The 17339-nt window shown below is 35.9% G+C and overlaps 2 protein-coding genes across 3 annotated transcripts; both read right to left on the reverse strand.

Annotated features, from left to right (window-relative positions):
- Positions 1-3975: 3975 nt before the first annotated feature.
- Positions 3976-6823, reverse strand: LOC110689416 (uncharacterized protein At4g14342). Its single transcript, XM_021866202.1, has 4 exons — positions 6697-6823; positions 5016-5101; positions 4810-4933; positions 3976-4332 (listed from the first exon to the last, which is right to left on the reverse strand). The coding sequence occupies exons 1-4, from the start codon at positions 6700-6702 to the stop codon at positions 4285-4287; spliced, it is 264 nt and encodes an 87-aa protein (XP_021721894.1). The 5' UTR covers positions 6703-6823; the 3' UTR covers positions 3976-4284.
- A 1174-nt stretch (positions 6824-7997) lies between these two features.
- Positions 7998-17339, reverse strand: LOC110689417 (serine/threonine-protein kinase tricorner-like). Of its 2 annotated transcripts, none has more exons than XM_021866204.1 (14): positions 17104-17339; positions 16195-16578; positions 13367-13541; positions 12078-12161; positions 11752-11993; positions 11440-11659; positions 11049-11128; positions 10885-10969; positions 10185-10316; positions 9984-10097; positions 9822-9872; positions 9037-9121; positions 8771-8827; positions 7998-8506 (listed from the first exon to the last, which is right to left on the reverse strand). In XM_021866204.1, the coding sequence occupies exons 2-14, from the start codon at positions 16419-16421 to the stop codon at positions 8403-8405; spliced, it is 1656 nt and encodes a 551-aa protein (XP_021721896.1). In that variant the 5' UTR covers positions 16422-16578; positions 17104-17339; the 3' UTR covers positions 7998-8402. The 2 variants fall into 2 exon arrangements, with proteins under 2 accessions (XP_021721896.1, XP_021721895.1); XM_021866203.1 differs by having other exon boundaries at positions 16195-16583.

Below are 17339 nucleotides of genomic sequence, written 5' to 3' on the forward strand. Positions count from 1 at the left end.
TCCACCCACCAAATGGGACTCCCAAACATTTCGACAATTTTTTATTTCCAGGCGAAAAAAATTCAAAATTCTCAAAATTGAAGGCTAATATCCACGCTTTTTGAGAAATTTTGGAAGTCTCGGGGCCTGATATCGAAAAGTCTTGAAATTCTAGGGGATAAATATCGGGGTCATATAATTCCGTTTAGAACCATATTTGATCATTATTTGTTGTCATAAATGTTCGTGGTAGACTTGAATTAATGAAATCGGTGCAAGTTATAAACCGGTAAATTAGTCGTTTAAATGCAAATTGGATGGTTCCACCCACCCAATTGGACTTCCGGAGGGCATTATGGACCATGGTAAACATTTCGGCATTTTTTTTTCCGAGTGAAAAAAAGTAAAAAAAAATTCTGAAATTGAAGGCTAATATCCACGTGTTTTGAAAAATTTTGGAGGTTTCGGAGCCTAGTGTTGAAAAGTCTTGATATTTTAGGTGATACATCTCGGGGTTATATAATTCATTTTATAACCATCTATGATTATTATATGTTGTCATAAATGTTCGTAGTAAACCTGAGTTAATGAAATCCATGCAAGTTGTAAACCAGTAAATTAGTCGTTTAAAGGAAAATTGGATGGTTTCACCAACCCAATTGGACTCCAGGAGGGTATTAGGGACCATGGTAAACATATCGACAATTTTTATTTTTGGGCGAAAAAAGTAAAAAAAAATTCAAAATTTAAGATTAATATCCACGCTTTTTGAGAAATTTTGGAGGTTTCAGGGTTGCTGTCGAAAAGTCTTGAAATTCTAGAGGATACATCTCAGGGTCATATAATGCCGTTTGAAACCATATATGATCATTATTTGTTGTCATAAATGTTCGTGGTAGGCTTGAGTTAATGAAATCGGTGCAAGTTGTAAACCGGTAAATTGGTCGTTTAAAGGCAAACTCGATGGTTTCACCCACCTAATGGGATTCCCGAACAGTATTAGGGATCATGGTAAACATTTCAGCAATTTTTTTCCCTGGCTAAAAAAATTCAAAATTTTCAGAATTGAAGGCTAATATCCACGCTTTTTGAGAAATTTTGGAAGTTTCGGGGCCCGATGTCAAAAAGTCTTGAAATTCCAGGGGATTAATATCAGGGTCATATAATGCCGTTTGGAACCATATTTGATCATTATTTGTTGTCATAAATGTTCGTGTTGGCCTTGAATTAATGAAATCAGTGCAAGTTATAAACCGGTAAATTAGTCGTTTAAATGCAAATTTGATGGTTCAACCCACCCAATGGGACTTCCGGAGGGAATTAGGGATCATGGTAAACATTTCGGCAATTTTTTTTTTCGGGCGAAAAAAGTCCAAAAATTCCAAAATTGAAGACTAATATCCACGTTTTTTGAGAAATTTTGGAGGTTTCGAAGCCCGATGTCGGAAAGTCTTGGAATTTTAGGGCATACATCTCGGGGTCATATATTGCCATTTGGAACCATATTTGATCATTTATTTGTTGTCATAAATGTTCATAGTATGCTTGAGTTGATGAAATCCGTACAAGTTGTAAACCGGTAAATTGGCCGTTTAAAGGCAAATTGGATGGTTCCACCTAGGGATGGCAATGGATCTGGACCCTACCCGAATCCGTGGATCCAGATATGTTTTTCACGGATCTGGGTCTTCAAATTTTGGACCCGACGGATCCGGGTCGAATCCGGGTCCTGTTGACAAAAACGGATCTAGATTTGGGTCTGGGCCCTAGACCCGGATCCAGATCCGTGGACCCGTTTTCTTATTTTTCCTATTAAAAAAAACTAAAATTGTTTGTTTCTTTATTAAAAATGTTGATAATGTTAGTAATGATAAAGATTAACCCTTTCAAGAGATGAATTTTGGATGCTCATATTATATACATCATCGTTGTTGTAGACACCCATTTGTGTCTCCCCAAAACCAAACCCAGTGATGAGTACCTTTCGCGTCGAATCATAATCGAATGAGGTCGGGTTACATTCGGGTCGGGTGAACAATAGGTTGGGTTTAATTCGGATTTTCACGGGTTAGGGTTGTTCTGGGGTTCGAGTCAGGTTCGGTTCAAGTCAATAATTTGCGGGTTAGAATTAGGTCGGGTCATTCTCGGGTTTGAGTCGGGTTCGGTTCAAGTCTATAATTTGCGGGTTATAACCAGGTCGGGTCATTTTCAGGTCGGTTTATTCTTGGGTTCAAGTCGGATTCGGTTCAATGCAATAATTTGCAGGTTATAATTAGGTTAGGTCATTTCCAAGTCTGTCATTCTCGGATTCAAGTCAGGTTATGTTTAAGTCAATAATTTGCAGGTTATAATCAGGTTGTGTCATATTCAGGTTCAACCAACTATAAATAGATAGTTATCATTTTTATCAAGCTAATTATTTCCTTTGACTATAATATATATGGCGATATATACTAGGGAACTATAGTCTATAATTTAGGAAGATAATTATCTTTTTTGACCATATAACAAATATATACTATATTTAACTCTTAATTTGAGGATGATGCTCCTTTCTTTTGCTGCCTGGACCGACTTGGTCTCCTTAGACAAAATGTTTTGATCAACTATAATAAGGTGGTCTAAATTACATTTAAGGTGATTTGAAATCGGACGAGGAGCAATTTGGGTTGAATTTAGGTCGAGTCAATAACAAGCCGTGTTGATTTCGAGTCGGGTTAGTAAATGATCGGGTTGAATTTTTGGGTCGGGTTAGTAATAGATCTGGTAAAATTCGGGTCGGGTCAATAAAAAGCCGGATTGAATTTGGGTCAGGTCAATAACAAGTCGGGTTGATTTCGGGTCAGGTTTGTAACATCTTGGGTTAAATTCGGGTCGGGTTAGGAACGGGTCGGGTTGAATTCAGGTCAGGTTAGTAACAAGTCGGGTTAAAACGGGTTTGGGTCTATTTCAGTTCAAGTTGGGTTTGGTTCATGTCAATAATTTACGGGTTACATTCAGGTCGGGTCATCTCCAGATCAGTTCATATTCGGGTTCGGGTCTCACATACTCGGGTCAACTCGGGTCTAGGGTTGGGTGTGGGTCACGATTTTTTCGGGTTCAGATGGGTCGGTTAATAATCGGGTTTGAGTCGGTATTTCGGGTCGGGTCAACTTTTGACAGCTCTAGATGTCAGTAGGGCGGGTCAAGTAGGAGACCCGCCTCATCTCCGCTCCAATGGGGGCGAGGATGGGTCTCGGTTTGGTAGGTGGTGGGGCAAGAATGGGGATACAAATCATACCCGCCATGGATGATGGAGCTGGAGTGGATTTTAAGTTGTAGCCATCTCGCCCCACTTCATATTGGTCCCATCTCCACCTCATACTACTTTGTACTATACTTATATTATAAACAAAAACGTGTGTAACATTACGAATGTTTTTTTTTTAATCAATATTATTTATGTAGGATTGTGTATTTGAGAAGCGGAGATTAGGTGGGAATTAGGCGGGTCTTTGGTGGGGATCAGGTGGGCCTAGTTTTGGAGTTGTACTCGTCGGGGCGGAGATGGAGATGAATTTCAAACACGCCGCGGGGATGGGGATGAAAATGTTTGGTGGGGATGGGGAAGGGAAAACAAACATACGCCCCGCCCCATTAACTTCCCTCATGTAGACCTTACTCATGATCCATTTTGTAAGATAAACCTCAGGCCTTACATCCTCACAAGTTACAAGCTACCGCCATGAATTGCTCATGATCCATTTTGTAAGATAAACCTTAGGCCTTACATCCTCACAAGTTACAAGCTACCGCCATGTATTGTACTCGTACGAGGATGGAACTTTCGATTTCGCGATGCTTAAATTTAGTTGAACTGTAACTTCAACTTTGTTTGAACTCTATAAAGTATGTACCAAAAACAAAAACCTAAAATCCAACTCTTTCACAACACTATCCTTTGTGGTCCTGAAAAAATAACACAACCACATCCAAATAAAAAAGTGCAAATGGACATTTGCAAATCTGCAATATCGTCACATTTTGTGGTTTAATAAAAAGGAGAGGGGTATTACACACATTCAAACTTCTTTGCTTCAAAGTCAATTTTCATTAATCTAAACAATCATTACCTGTTTATAGAGACAGACAAATAAACAAACACATCCACCAAGTTGCTATTACATCATAATTTTTTAGTACAGGATTCAGATGAGAGAAGGAATTCCTTTTAACAATTTTATCCTCCAAAAGTCTCAATGGAAACACACAATGCTTGTTGAACCAAACATCAGAACTTATGGTAGTACGGTATAGCATCATCTCTCAATCATCTTCTCTTTCAGGAGGAAGGCCACAAGGTAGCAGCATTTTCTGCAAGACATATAACAGTCCATAAGTGAGAATGGCAAGAATGAGTAAGCATTTTCTCCAAGAAATATAACAGTTCCATAAGTGAGAATGGCAAGAATGAGTAATTCAGTACTATAGAAGTAACTCGCAAAGATATTAGTTCAAATAAGTTGTAATGCATGCCAAAACTTGGCATGTTAAAATAAAAAGCCACTGACAAATCCAAATCAAACTCAATAGCTCAGGGACCAACTGAACCAACTGTTTAGTTGTGTTTGCAATCTAAAATACGCACACCAACGTTATCCATTTATCCCTCCAAATGCAACATTTAAATGTACATATATAGATTCAGTTTGATAATATTCCTGTTCTGTGTTTAAATTACAACTCTTAACTTGCATCAAACATCGGTTTCCTCTTAAGACCAATCCGGCACTAACAAAATTTACATGGACAATAACAAGACAACAAACATGAAGGATAGCATGAACAAACCTGCATGAAGTTGTAACGTTCTCTTCCAATAGACTCATTTTCTGCAACAGCAAAGTATGCAAGCATTGGGTAATGCCCAACATAGGAAGCATAGCTATCACGTTGGATGTTAACAGCCCATTCACTGTTCATTTAAATAAGAACAAATTAACCAATAAATCGATATGTTATAAAGACATCCAAAGTTTATATGGAAGAAAATTTACAATCTGGTCAAATCTGCATGCCCAGTCCCAACATATTTAGCTTGGAGGTGCTCAAGCTGGGAATTGATGTTAAATCTATCACTGGCCTACATACACAGCAAAAAAGAAATCAGCAGGTTGAATCAAAGAAAGCAGAGGAAACAGAACCAAAGAAAGCAGAGGACACAGATACACATAGACCTAAAATCCAATACAAAGAAGTCTACATTACACCTATATTAGCTATGAAGCCGAGGGCTTGCACTCATTGAAAAAGAAAAAGAAGGAATCCAAAATAAAATTAAACTAGGTGATGCAAGTAATAATGCTAATGGAACAGAATTCAGTAGCATGAGCGCATTCTGCAATTGTGGTCAATATATCAGAGGCCAAGTCAACTGGAGCACTCAAACATGATAAATTAAAATAGCCCCAACTTTAATACTTCTATCGTCTAGAAAAGATTGCTCCTTAAACAGCATTATTACATTGCCTTATGACCATCCTTCCTTGCTATTTGGAGATGCTTACAATTGTGAGTATGAAGGGGAACTTTGATGTGAATCTATTGTTAGGGATGACAGTTTTACATCTTACATGGGAGGCAGCAGGCCCTTATGACAAGACTATTATGGGGTAGATTTTGAATGAGCTGGAACTTGCAATTCTAAAACACTCATGGTGCTAGTTTGATTTTCTGGCATTTACAAAAATCAAAATATCCGGACTATATTGCTCATGGTTATATTTAGGAAAAGAGAGGCAATAGAATCCCTACGCTTTGCGACTTTAACGCAGATTTGGATATTACTTTTAAGGGAACTATAGATGACATCATTGCATCTAATGCCATGGTAGTTGCCTTCTTCGTCTCTTAAAGGTGGTCGAGGGAATGAAGGGCAAAATTTTAAATGCTAGTAAATTATAAATGGCCTAATAAGTAAGGTGATGGGCAACTATGAGGTGATAGAAGGCCGCACCGCTGCTTAGGGGTTCTCCTTTGTCAACCGGCCATTGAAGAAGCAACACGGCCAACCATTAAAGGGTGTAGTGGCTAGTCTTTAAACAGCAACTTTAATCAGCCATAACACCCATCGAAGTAGCAATAAGAGGAAGCTAAAATCAAGGGATCCCAATAGCCATATAATCCCAAATTCCCAAAAGTCGAAAGAATAAATAATTGCAACTTTGGTTGTTTTTAATACAAGAACTTCCAACAGGCTCTGACTATATGGCTTGCAATCTTGAGATAGCACCTAATTTTAGCATTAAACAAAAGGGTGTTCATCCTTTTCGATTCTCAACAATTAGGGTCAATATGTAAAAGCCTGGAATTGATTAATATGATTAGGGTTCTAAATACAGTACTTGAGAAATCAAAATAGATGCTCTGACTATATGAAATCATAGAATTAAAGCTTATATTACTTGTAATTAACAAGAAACAAAATGTTTCATAGAAGTAGTTCTTTCAAATCCCAAATTCTGCCACCCAATTTCTCAATAGAATACTTTGTTTGATTGAACAGAATAAACCCTAAAAAACCCTACAACAAAATTAAAATTTGGGGAAGTTCGAGTACAATTCTTAATTAAATAACAGAGATAGAAATTAACAAAAGTGGAGAAATATTAATGTTATTGGGAATTTAGGGTTAGTATCTGCAAGAAATAAAGAGTGTAAAGTAAAAAAGAAAGGTACCTGCATATTCACGAATTTGTTGTTGAGAATTTGGAAGATGACCAAACCACTCAAATTAATCTTTCTACGTATTTATACGCGAATGCGATAGTTGTCGACTCAAGAAACCGACATTTGTATGTGCTATTTCTCTATTTCAAGGTTTTTTTTTTTTTTTTTTAATTTATTTATTTATTTATTTATTTTTTTATGAAGTAGTAAGCGTCTGTTGTGATTTACTGAATTGAACTAATTGGAGATAAACTGAATTGAGTTGAGCTGAACTGATTGGAGATAAACTGAACTGAATTGAATATTTTAGGAAATTAGGAAATTCCATGTTTTTTTAGGCTTTATTTGGTTCAATATTAGTAAAGGAAAAGAAGAGAAAGGATGGGAAGGGAAAAGAAAGGAAAAGAAGGAAAAGAAAGGTGATTTTATTTTCCAATATTTGGTTGATGAAAGGAAATGAAGGGAAGAGAAAGGAAATTACTTTTATTTTTCTCTTTCCAGTCAAATTCCTCCAATTTTGGGAGGAAAGGAAAGCCAAAATTTTGTTAAGAGACTTTCCTCTTACTTCCCTTCCTTTCCTTTAGATTTTTATGTCATTTATTCAACCAAACATAGGAATATGATTAAAACAATTTCCTTTCTTTTTTTTTTTCCATCCAAATCCCTTCAACCAAAAAGGGTCTTAGTAATTTTGATGGTGATTTTAGAAATTTTTGAAAATCATGGTATATTATAAGTGGTACAGTACGTAGGAACATTTTTCAAATCATGTTCCTTGTATTATACACTAAAAAAGTGTTGACTAATTTGGTAAGTTTCTTACCTTATATCCTACAGATTTAAGGTTTGAATCCTATCAATTAAGAGTGTTTGGAGCAAGGATTTTCTTACCTTCCCCTCTACTCTCAAGTATTTAACCTGCTAGTACAAGTCTCAAAAGAAATGTGAGAGTTGAGATCTAACCAAGGTCTTCTTTATTTACTTTTAAAAAATGTTGGTATTTTAGTATAAATTGTTCAATGCACTACATATATTCAAAGTAATTGGCAAGCTTTTCACTTTTTACACTTTATTTTTTTACTATGAATAAAATAACAAGCCAACTTCTTATGATATACTTCACTTTTCAGCTAGCCAAGATGAATTATCTTGAACTACAGTACTTGCTCTGTTAACAAGACCTTGCTAATATTTGACTTTCTGAATGATTTACGCAAGAAAGCACTTCCTACAAAATGGACAGTGTAAATCATCATCCAAACTAATTGTGTCTATAACATTTGTGCAATGTGCATAAATAATAAACCAAGTTCAAGCACAAGGAGGGGAAACAGGCTTTACAAACGTAGACTTTTGCACAACGACATAATGTTAATGTGGTCAATCAATTTAAAAAATAATTACAATTTGTTCTTTTTGGAGGAGATGGCTACTATGCTGTAACTATCATTTTTTGAGAACACAGCAAAAACAATCGACTGAATATAAACATATACACTTTGGGCTATTAATTTACAAGAGATTGACATCAAATTCAAGGTCCAAATAATCACTCTATATTCGGGCCTTTGCCCTGAACCCTTCCCAAAGCGTCTCTTTTCTATGCATCCACAGAGCCAATGTGCAGCAGTCAATGAACCAAAACTGTCCGCTTCAAAATCAACACTAAGAAAACCTATTTGATCATATCTGATATCAAGAGAAGTTAGCAAGATTTACAAGGAGTCGCCCTGTTTCTCAGGAACTTCAGGGTGAGGCGGCAAAAGATTGAGGAAACTCCCTTGAGCAGGCTGCTTTGACGAGGTCTGTGAATCATCATCTGTGAGGGAAACAGACAGAGACAGACTGACAGTCAATAACAATGGAACAAACCCCATTAAATGATGCAAATTATATTTAATAAAATAACACAAAAAACTAAATGTTTAATGCTGAATTTTAGCAAGTAATACCAAACCATATTTTTATGAATAAGGGAGAAAGATGGGTTTTGTGTGCATAACAAAAGCATACCTTGAATACATAAAAATGTAAAAGCAAAGAAATGAAGAAAAAAGAGGGTAGAGGGGTAACAAACACATACCAAAAAGAGATTTGATCGTTGGCCTCTTGGGTTTAGTACTCTTTTTCTTTATTTCAGCTGCAAGGAGGACAGATAAAATAAGGCAACTCTATCAATAAATAAATTTTAGGGTAAATAATACGGGGTACTCTCTACCAGACAGGTCTGTCAAGCTAATGTATATGCATGCAGCAAAAAAACAGAGGCAAGAAAGTAGCAAGAGGCAAATTCCTATGGTAGCAAATTATATACAGTGAAAGAAATACAATTGAGACGAGAGAGCTTACATATTCCAGGTACTTCATGATCATTGACGATTTCAAAATTTTTGTATGTATATCCAACAAAGTTGACATCCTTTGATGAGAGCATCTGCAGTGCCAATAACACCAAAATGTAAGACAACAAGAGCACTAGAAATTCTACATAAACATGCATGCAGGGTAAGGAAAAAACTAAAGAGAAAATACCATAATAATACAAATTCAACACATGACATAGATACTCCGCCATAGATCAGAAAAATTAATGCTTGACAATCAGCAGTGCATTTTATATTGCAACAAAAGTTCGGGTATGGCCAACAAACCCACACACATAAAGCACATTTAAGAATCAGGAAGACGGGGACATGTAAACTACCATACAACCAACACAGGCATACCTATAGCTAATCCAATCATTGTGCTCATGAAAGACAACACATCAATAATACCTTAATTGTTAGTACTATACTTCACATACAGACAATATTAATTGATTCTGCCCAGATTTTAATGGCTCCTGCAGTCTTGCTCTACAACTATACATGAAAGCACTTTTTGAATATTTATATAAGGGTACAAGGAAACTCTTGCCAGAACCACAACAGATTATGCCATTGCCTCAGAAGGGGGCTAAGTATGAATCTAAAACAAATCTCAATATGAACATATAACAGCCAGAATTTAACACACTGACAACAGTCAGCAACCCTCTTATCATCCAAACAAGAACCAAAGGGCTCATTTGTTAAAGGGAAGCAGCTGTACCAAGAATTCCAAAACTATAAATTGTGCAACTTCACACTGACCTTTCTCCATGGACCAGACTTCGAGTTAGCAGGATGAGCTTGCTTGTCCGTCTGAAATTCCATACACAAATGATGAGTAAAGAATGAAGGATTGGGAAGAATCAGACATTTCACTGTTCAAAATTTTGGTGTGAAAGATAGCTAGAGTTTGAAAAAACAAACCTCTTCAAATTTTTCAAAGTTTTGTGTATCCAGTTCATCATTTACTTCAGGAAGAAATGCAGCTTCTATTTGATATAATTTGTCCCAATCGACACCCTTAAACCATGGATGTGCCTGATAACCATTGAAAAACAGGCAAGTCAACAATTTTGAATTCACTATCTGCTATAATGCAGTGTTTAGCTAGGAACCAGTAGTCACCTTTATTTCATCTGCACCTTTGGTTCCAAGCCGTTGCTCAACATTGCAAAGGAGTTTACATATAAGATCTTTTGCTTCCCGGGACAGCCTAGCTTCTTCCGGAAATTTTAGATGATGTCTCCAATTAACAATCTGAATATAGAGAAAAAGACAATCGTAAAAAGCTCAGCTTTTCGAATTCTAATCCTGTCTACAATGAACTATTGTACGATCACAATGTTCTGTCTCATTGTATGTAAGATTAAGCCTTATAGAAAAGCATCATCTTGCTGATAAGCTGCAGCACTGTTGCCTGCCTTTCCATTAAAGAATTGACATACTTGATGGACAGACAGGAAGAAAGGGGTGGATTTTTTAACTCTCATCTTCTAAGTAACCAAAAAAAGAAAAAATAGTCTTTATACACAATGGGAAACCCTCTCCTGAAGGTGGTAGAAAGGTGAAGATACAAAAACTTGGGGAAAACTAAGAAAATCAAGTTCACATGGGGTGTTCTAAACTTCTAACAGTTTATGCTACAGTAAAAAATGCTTAATGAAATCCATTGTAAGAGCAAACTTTAAGATAAAATTAGAAGTAACAATATCTTAACTTGATACAAACGAAAATTAAAGCAAACATAAGACAGTAACAGTCCAATGACTTATGTTACTGAGTAATGGTGTACAAACAAGATAGAAACTAAAAGGTTGAAGCTTACCTTCCTACAAGTCGACATAGGATCATCTGAATAAAAAGGTGGATATCCAACGAGCATTTCATACATGATAGCACCCAAAGACCACCTGCCCATGTACAGAATAAGCTATTGAACATACATTATGCAAAAAGAAAGCAAAATGTGCAAGATGTTTTAATGCTAACCAATCACATTCCATGCCATATCCTTTCTTCAACAGCACTTCCGGGGCAATGTAATCTGGTGTGCCAACTGTTGAATAAGCCTACAACATGCAAACTTTAATAGTTAAAATTCAATTACTCATGTTGCAGTAGATATCCAATATGTACTAACATATTGCATCAAGAAAGATCACAGTCATCACACTAAACTTCCCAAAATGCTTGCTCATAAAAGGGAAAAAAACTAAGCTCATAATAAGTCATGATCGTAAAGAAAATTCTTATGTGCCCCTAAACTGAACCATTTAACAGCCTCCTACAAGGATCACAATTCAATCGCAAACAAACCTCACAGTTTATTAAGCATTCTTATATCTAGTAAACTATAAAGAGAAAGGACAATAATATTTACAAGCATTCTCCTGTTCTTCTGCCAGTGTAGTAACTGCTCCTGCTGTGATCGTTTTGGAGCTACAGGCCGTCCATCACTCTGAAGAGCTCCACTTAAGTTACTTCCCACAGAAAAATCCTTCTCTTGAAGACCTCGGCAATCAAGTGGTTTACATAATCCAAAGTCCGAAAGTTTCATGTGACCGTATTTATCAAGTAGTAAATTATCAGGTTTGATGTCTCTGCAACAAGACATTTAAAGAATTATTCCTCTTCACTACATTAATATATCTGACAAGCTAAAGAATGCAGTCCCACAAACAAACATGCATACCTATGTATGTAATTATGCTTATGAATGGATTCAATGGCAAGGACAGTTTCAGCAACATAAAACCTAGCCTCATCTTCAGTTAGTGTATCCTTACGCATGAGTAAAGTCATCATATCCCCACCAGGAAGATATTCCATGATGAGGTAAAGATACTCATCATCTTGAAAGGAGCAATAAAGCTTTACAATGCAATTACTGTCAACTTCTGCAAGTAAGTTTCTTTCGGCTTTTACATGTTCCACCTGTACCAATTGGAACAAGAGCTTAGCATCATGACTAGCCATCAAATCTGGTAATATAAAAGACAATTCAAACAAAACACATACCTGTCCTCTCCTGAGCATCTCAGATTTCTTCAATTTCTTCATAGCGTAAACATGGCCAGTCGATTTTTCTCGGCAAATTCTCACCTGGAATGACGAGAAAATATGTGATGAATACTCAATGGCTACATCAGTAACATCATTATAAGTGAGACTATGGAGCACAAAGTATAAGCCATACAAAAGTTTAAGAAGTGTTGTATAAAGATACTGATAGTTTCAAATAGGTTTCATCTTCAAGTTAAAGAGCTTGGAGTGCCACTGGTAAAGAGGTTCAAGAGCAGATCAAAGAGACAATAGTCAATAGTATTTTATTTCAGTAAAACTAGCACCACATAGACTTGACAAACAGTCAAACACAAACAATGTCTGAGGCTCTAACTCCATCCTATATGCACACCAAAATAGCGTAAAATTGAGAAAATCATTCTTCACCATTATGATGACCATGTCAGGGTCTCAGATACAGGGCTTGTTTTCTTCAACTTAATTTCTATACCAAACTATTTTGTGGTCTTTTTGAAATCAAATTTTAATAACTGCCTTGAACTCATCATGAATATTATTTAAATATTTTCATTAATCATGTATAATAGTTACAGAGAAGAAGAAATCAAAAAGGTAGGCTAGGGCGTAATATGTGAATACTCCAACTGTTTCACAATTTGATGAACATTGCTATTTATCTACATTCTGAAACACCTCCTTAATGAAAAGTGGTTACCTTGAGTATTTCATTTTAGTCAATCACTCAAAGCTTTTATCCCATACGTGGGTCGGCTACATGAACCAAATTTGATTATTCCGTGTGGTAATCCACAAAAAGAGTATTTCATTTTAGTAAATGAAGAAAAGTCAATAACAAAGAACAGACTAATATAGGAGATCAAATCCCTGGTTATCTACATAATTTGAAAGAGAATTTCAAATTATATACATCAGATGATAACGACAACAATACATCTGTTAGAGAAACATGATATAATAGGAGAGCCAAAACTAAACTGAAGAAACCACCAAGCCCTAGTCAGGCAAATCAACAAATGCAAGGGAAATATGCATATTGCACTCCCCCCAAAATGGAAACAGATTAAGGGGGGAAAAAAGAAAGAAAGAAAAAAGAAACCTCAACATACTCTATTATCTAAAATTATAACCCATAAAGCTTTCTGGCACAGGCACAATTCAGCAAATGTCTAGATAATCAATAAGACCGAAACACTTCATGTAAGGCATTAATAGCTTGTAGGAAAAGCTGGAAACATGGACCTAAAAACGAAAACCAAATTTACCTCACCAAATGCACCCTTTCCTATCATTGTCAATGGTTCAAAGTCATCTGCTCCCATTTTATGCCTCTGCAGTCGCATAAACTCTCTTTCCTTTTTCTCTAGAAAATGAAGTATATTACTCTTCTCATCCTTTGGAACGTCAGCATCAGCCAACTTCTTCTCCAATATATCACGCCTGCATGAAGAAAAGACATGCAGCTCCATTATAATGATCTCCACTATAATGATATCCAAAAAAAGGTGACAAATAAAAGATAACAGCTAAGAAACAAAAAGGTCAGCCTAGCGGCATAGAACATAACTCTCCCAGATAGCAAAGCTACAGAAAATATATGTATATAACTGTTTAACTTCATTATTCAAGCTTAAAATATGGTGAGGAGCAATATCAAAACGAAAAATATCTTTTAGTCAACTTCTCTGAAACTAAGGCATCCAGTAGGTTCATTTGCCTCTACCTTTGTAGAAGTTACTGCTGGGGTTGCAGCAGCAACAAGAATAAAGCATGATCTGAAGCAAAAAAGATAAAAGGAATTGAACAAGGATTCATCCCTCTATATTTCATCAACTATTCAATGATGCACAATCTAATTACATAAGAAAAAACCATATGACATCAGTAATCATACAGAACCATTGAAACATGACATCAAAGGGTAACTCTAGTCTTATACAAAGAATGAGGAGTTGCTGTAACATGGATTATGTTAATCCATCTTGGAAAAAAAAAAATCACTTTCGTCTAGATGACTTACACTCAGAGAATGCACCCATCAAATATGCTCTCAGAAGAGAGCATTCTTTTATAATTCTGCTAGGACAAAAATGGCAGAGGGAAAGGGAGTGGAGAAAAGAAGAGGAAAAAAATACATTGACAATTTCCTTCCAAATTTCTCCGACATTGGGAGCATTTAGTTATTTAGAGAAGAAAAGATTCCTCCATTCCCTTCCCTTTTTCAATTCAATATCCAAATAAAGAAGGATGATCCCTCACTTTTCTTTCCCTTCACCCTCGTCCAAACACACTTTATATAATCTTAGGGTCAATTTATCATACAAACCTTGCTATTGCATGTGAAACATAACTTTCCAGATAAGTAAATAATCTAATTCGAGATATCGAACCATAAACATCGGCCAAAACGAGGTCAAGAATTTAGGGCTTTAAATGCAAGAATGCACAAGCAGAGATATTTCTTAGAAAATAAAACACCTAGTCATGAATGAGACTACAATAAGAGAGCACACCCATTACGGATGATGGTTGACCTATCAGCTAACCTAGTACAAGGATAATAGCTATGCGCAGATGCCCAGTGTACATCATAACTTTGAATCACTGTCCTTAATCAATAAATTAACAATGAATCAATGATCCTTGCTAAACACTTGGCCACTTGGGTCAATACCTGAGTCTCATACAGTCACACTTGTATCAGAGAGGATCTTAACGATAGACAGCGTACCTGGTCCACTATTTAGGACCCAGAAAGCTACATCAATTGCTAAAATCCAAATACAAGACCCAAATTTTGCATTGTGTCAAAAGAAGTAAGCCCGTATACATGCACATCTTGAGCTTGAGTCAAGCCCAGTTTTTTATTGTACACCTTTAATTTGTGTCAAGCTTGGGCTTTCGAACTCTGGACAATTACGGATGAGTTAAGCTCTGGTCTAAGCTACTTCAAGTCAAGTCAAGCAAATTCAATTCAAGCTCAACATAGGTTGTTACTCCCTCCATCCCTAAAAAGTATGCAGCAAGTACAATTTGCATGCTTACGATATTTGGTTGTGGAGATTAAGGAAAAAAAAAAAAAAAGTGGGACCACATGTCAATGAAACGATGAGAAATTAAAGTAATGGATCACTTAATCATAAATGGAGTGGAGCCTTTATTAAGGGACATCCCAAAAAGAAAATGGTGCATCCTTTTAGGGACAAGGGAGTATTACCATGATTACCCTGATACGAAAATTGAAAATACCCACATTTAATCAACTAATGTGTCGCATTAAATCATAGTCAGTTCTCTTTGCACAAGCAAATGTCATTCTAAACTAAGCCAACCCGTTTATCTCATACATAATGACTTTAGCATGCATGTAAGATTAATCCTTACCTTATAAGTCTAATCACTACATAAGGCCATAAATTAGACGTCATATAGGAGCATGTTCAGCAAGAGTTTTTCAAGTGGAGTTTAGCTTTTTGACTCAGTCAAAGCAATACTGATTTTGGAGTAGTGTTCAGGTAGGTAGCCTGTTAGGGTAACGGTGAGAGAGTGAAGCAGATTTTCGCAAAAGCCGAGTTATATATAATTTCACCCAAAAGATACTTATACTCCCAATAGCTACTTTGTACCAACACTTGCTTTAACAGATCCGTTGACGGCTAACGTCTAACAACTCTAGCCTATAATTGCTAACAGCTAGTAATTAACCCATGACTACAGCAGCTAGTTTTGTTAAACAACCGCTAAATGTTGGTAGATTACAGCTACAACAACTGTAGTACTCACTCTAGATCAATGCACTAATCAAAAACAGTTATCCAGCACTATAAATCAGTAAAACAGCCTTGTAATACCTGAATAATCAGTCCAACTATGCATACTACATTTCCTTCTAAGCAAACTTGTACCTTTTTTACCAAAAATGATCACCAATAAGTTCAATGATTCTAAGTTTTTGTTATTCTAACAATCCTCAAAGCAATTAAGATTGTAGATTCTTCTGTTTTCAATTAGAACCTGTACAGCAGCAGCATGATCCATAAACAGCAAAGCAATTTACTTTTAAGGGAAAAAACTAAAACAACAAAACGCTTACCGCTCCTTCCTTTGCTGCAAATTCTTCATCTGATCCTGATAATGCTTCTCGATATATTGTTTAGCAGCTGCAACTTTCTGCTTGGTAGCGGTGGAGGGTGCGTCCTCACTAACCGGAGCCTTCATCCCTTCTTTCCCTTTGACAACTGTAACAGCAGCCTCCTTCTTCACCCCTCTTCCTTTATCTTTCACTTTGAACCCAGTAAAACACCTCCTCGCCGCTTCCATCCCCTCTTTCTAATTCTCTAATCTACCACCTAAAATTAAACCTAAACACTCAAATCCCACAAAAGTAGAACAGCAAACTAAAACTCCCTAATAACAAAGAATCACCAATAACTATCTTCTTCCTTCCAGGTCACTTGTCAACTGAGCACTTGCTGAACTACCCTAAACAAAGCAATTTGAACATTAGTAAACTAGTCCATCAAATTTCAGAAAATTAAAAGAAATTTTTTTAAAAAAAATCATGATTTTTTTTAATCTAGCATCCTATTTATTTTCTGCTACCAATTTAAGATTCAACTAGTTCTAAATATGGAAATTCAACAAAAGCCCTATTGCATCAAAATTAATAAAAATAAAGATGACAAATGTTGATAAATCATTTCATCACTAAAATTCATACAGAAGTTACACATTTAATCATCTCAAACAGCAAAAAAAACACCAAAATTCAATTGGAATTCTTTTTTTAAAAAGAGAGGAATTACCAAACAGTTGCAGCTAAAAATAATTTTAAAAAAATAACTAACAATCAAAAAATAAAAAGACATAGAATTACATCGAGATCAGCAGCAACAAAAGCAAAAAAGGGGAAAAACCCTAAAATTAAGGCGATAGACATTGAATTGTGCAATAAAGCAAAAAAAAGTGATACATAAACAATAACACAGATTAAATGAAATACCTATAAAGAAAGAAAGCGGCCACAAAAAGTGAAGAATTGAAACCCTAAAAACCCAGAAAAATTGGGGAAAATTTTACAGAAATAGAAATTGAAGAAGAACAAGTGAAGATGTGAAGAAGAAGATACATCGACGACCAGTTTGGGTGTGGGTTTGCATGATCCCTCATTTTCTCTCTCCTCTAATTTTTTTTTTTTAATTTTTATTTGGTGTACTTTAATTTATTAATTATAACTAA

The sequence above is a fragment of the Chenopodium quinoa genome, unplaced genomic scaffold (genome assembly GCF_001683475.1).
Source record: "Chenopodium quinoa cultivar QQ74 unplaced genomic scaffold, ASM168347v1, whole genome shotgun sequence".
Lineage (NCBI taxonomy): Eukaryota > Viridiplantae > Streptophyta > Magnoliopsida > Caryophyllales > Amaranthaceae > Chenopodium > Chenopodium quinoa.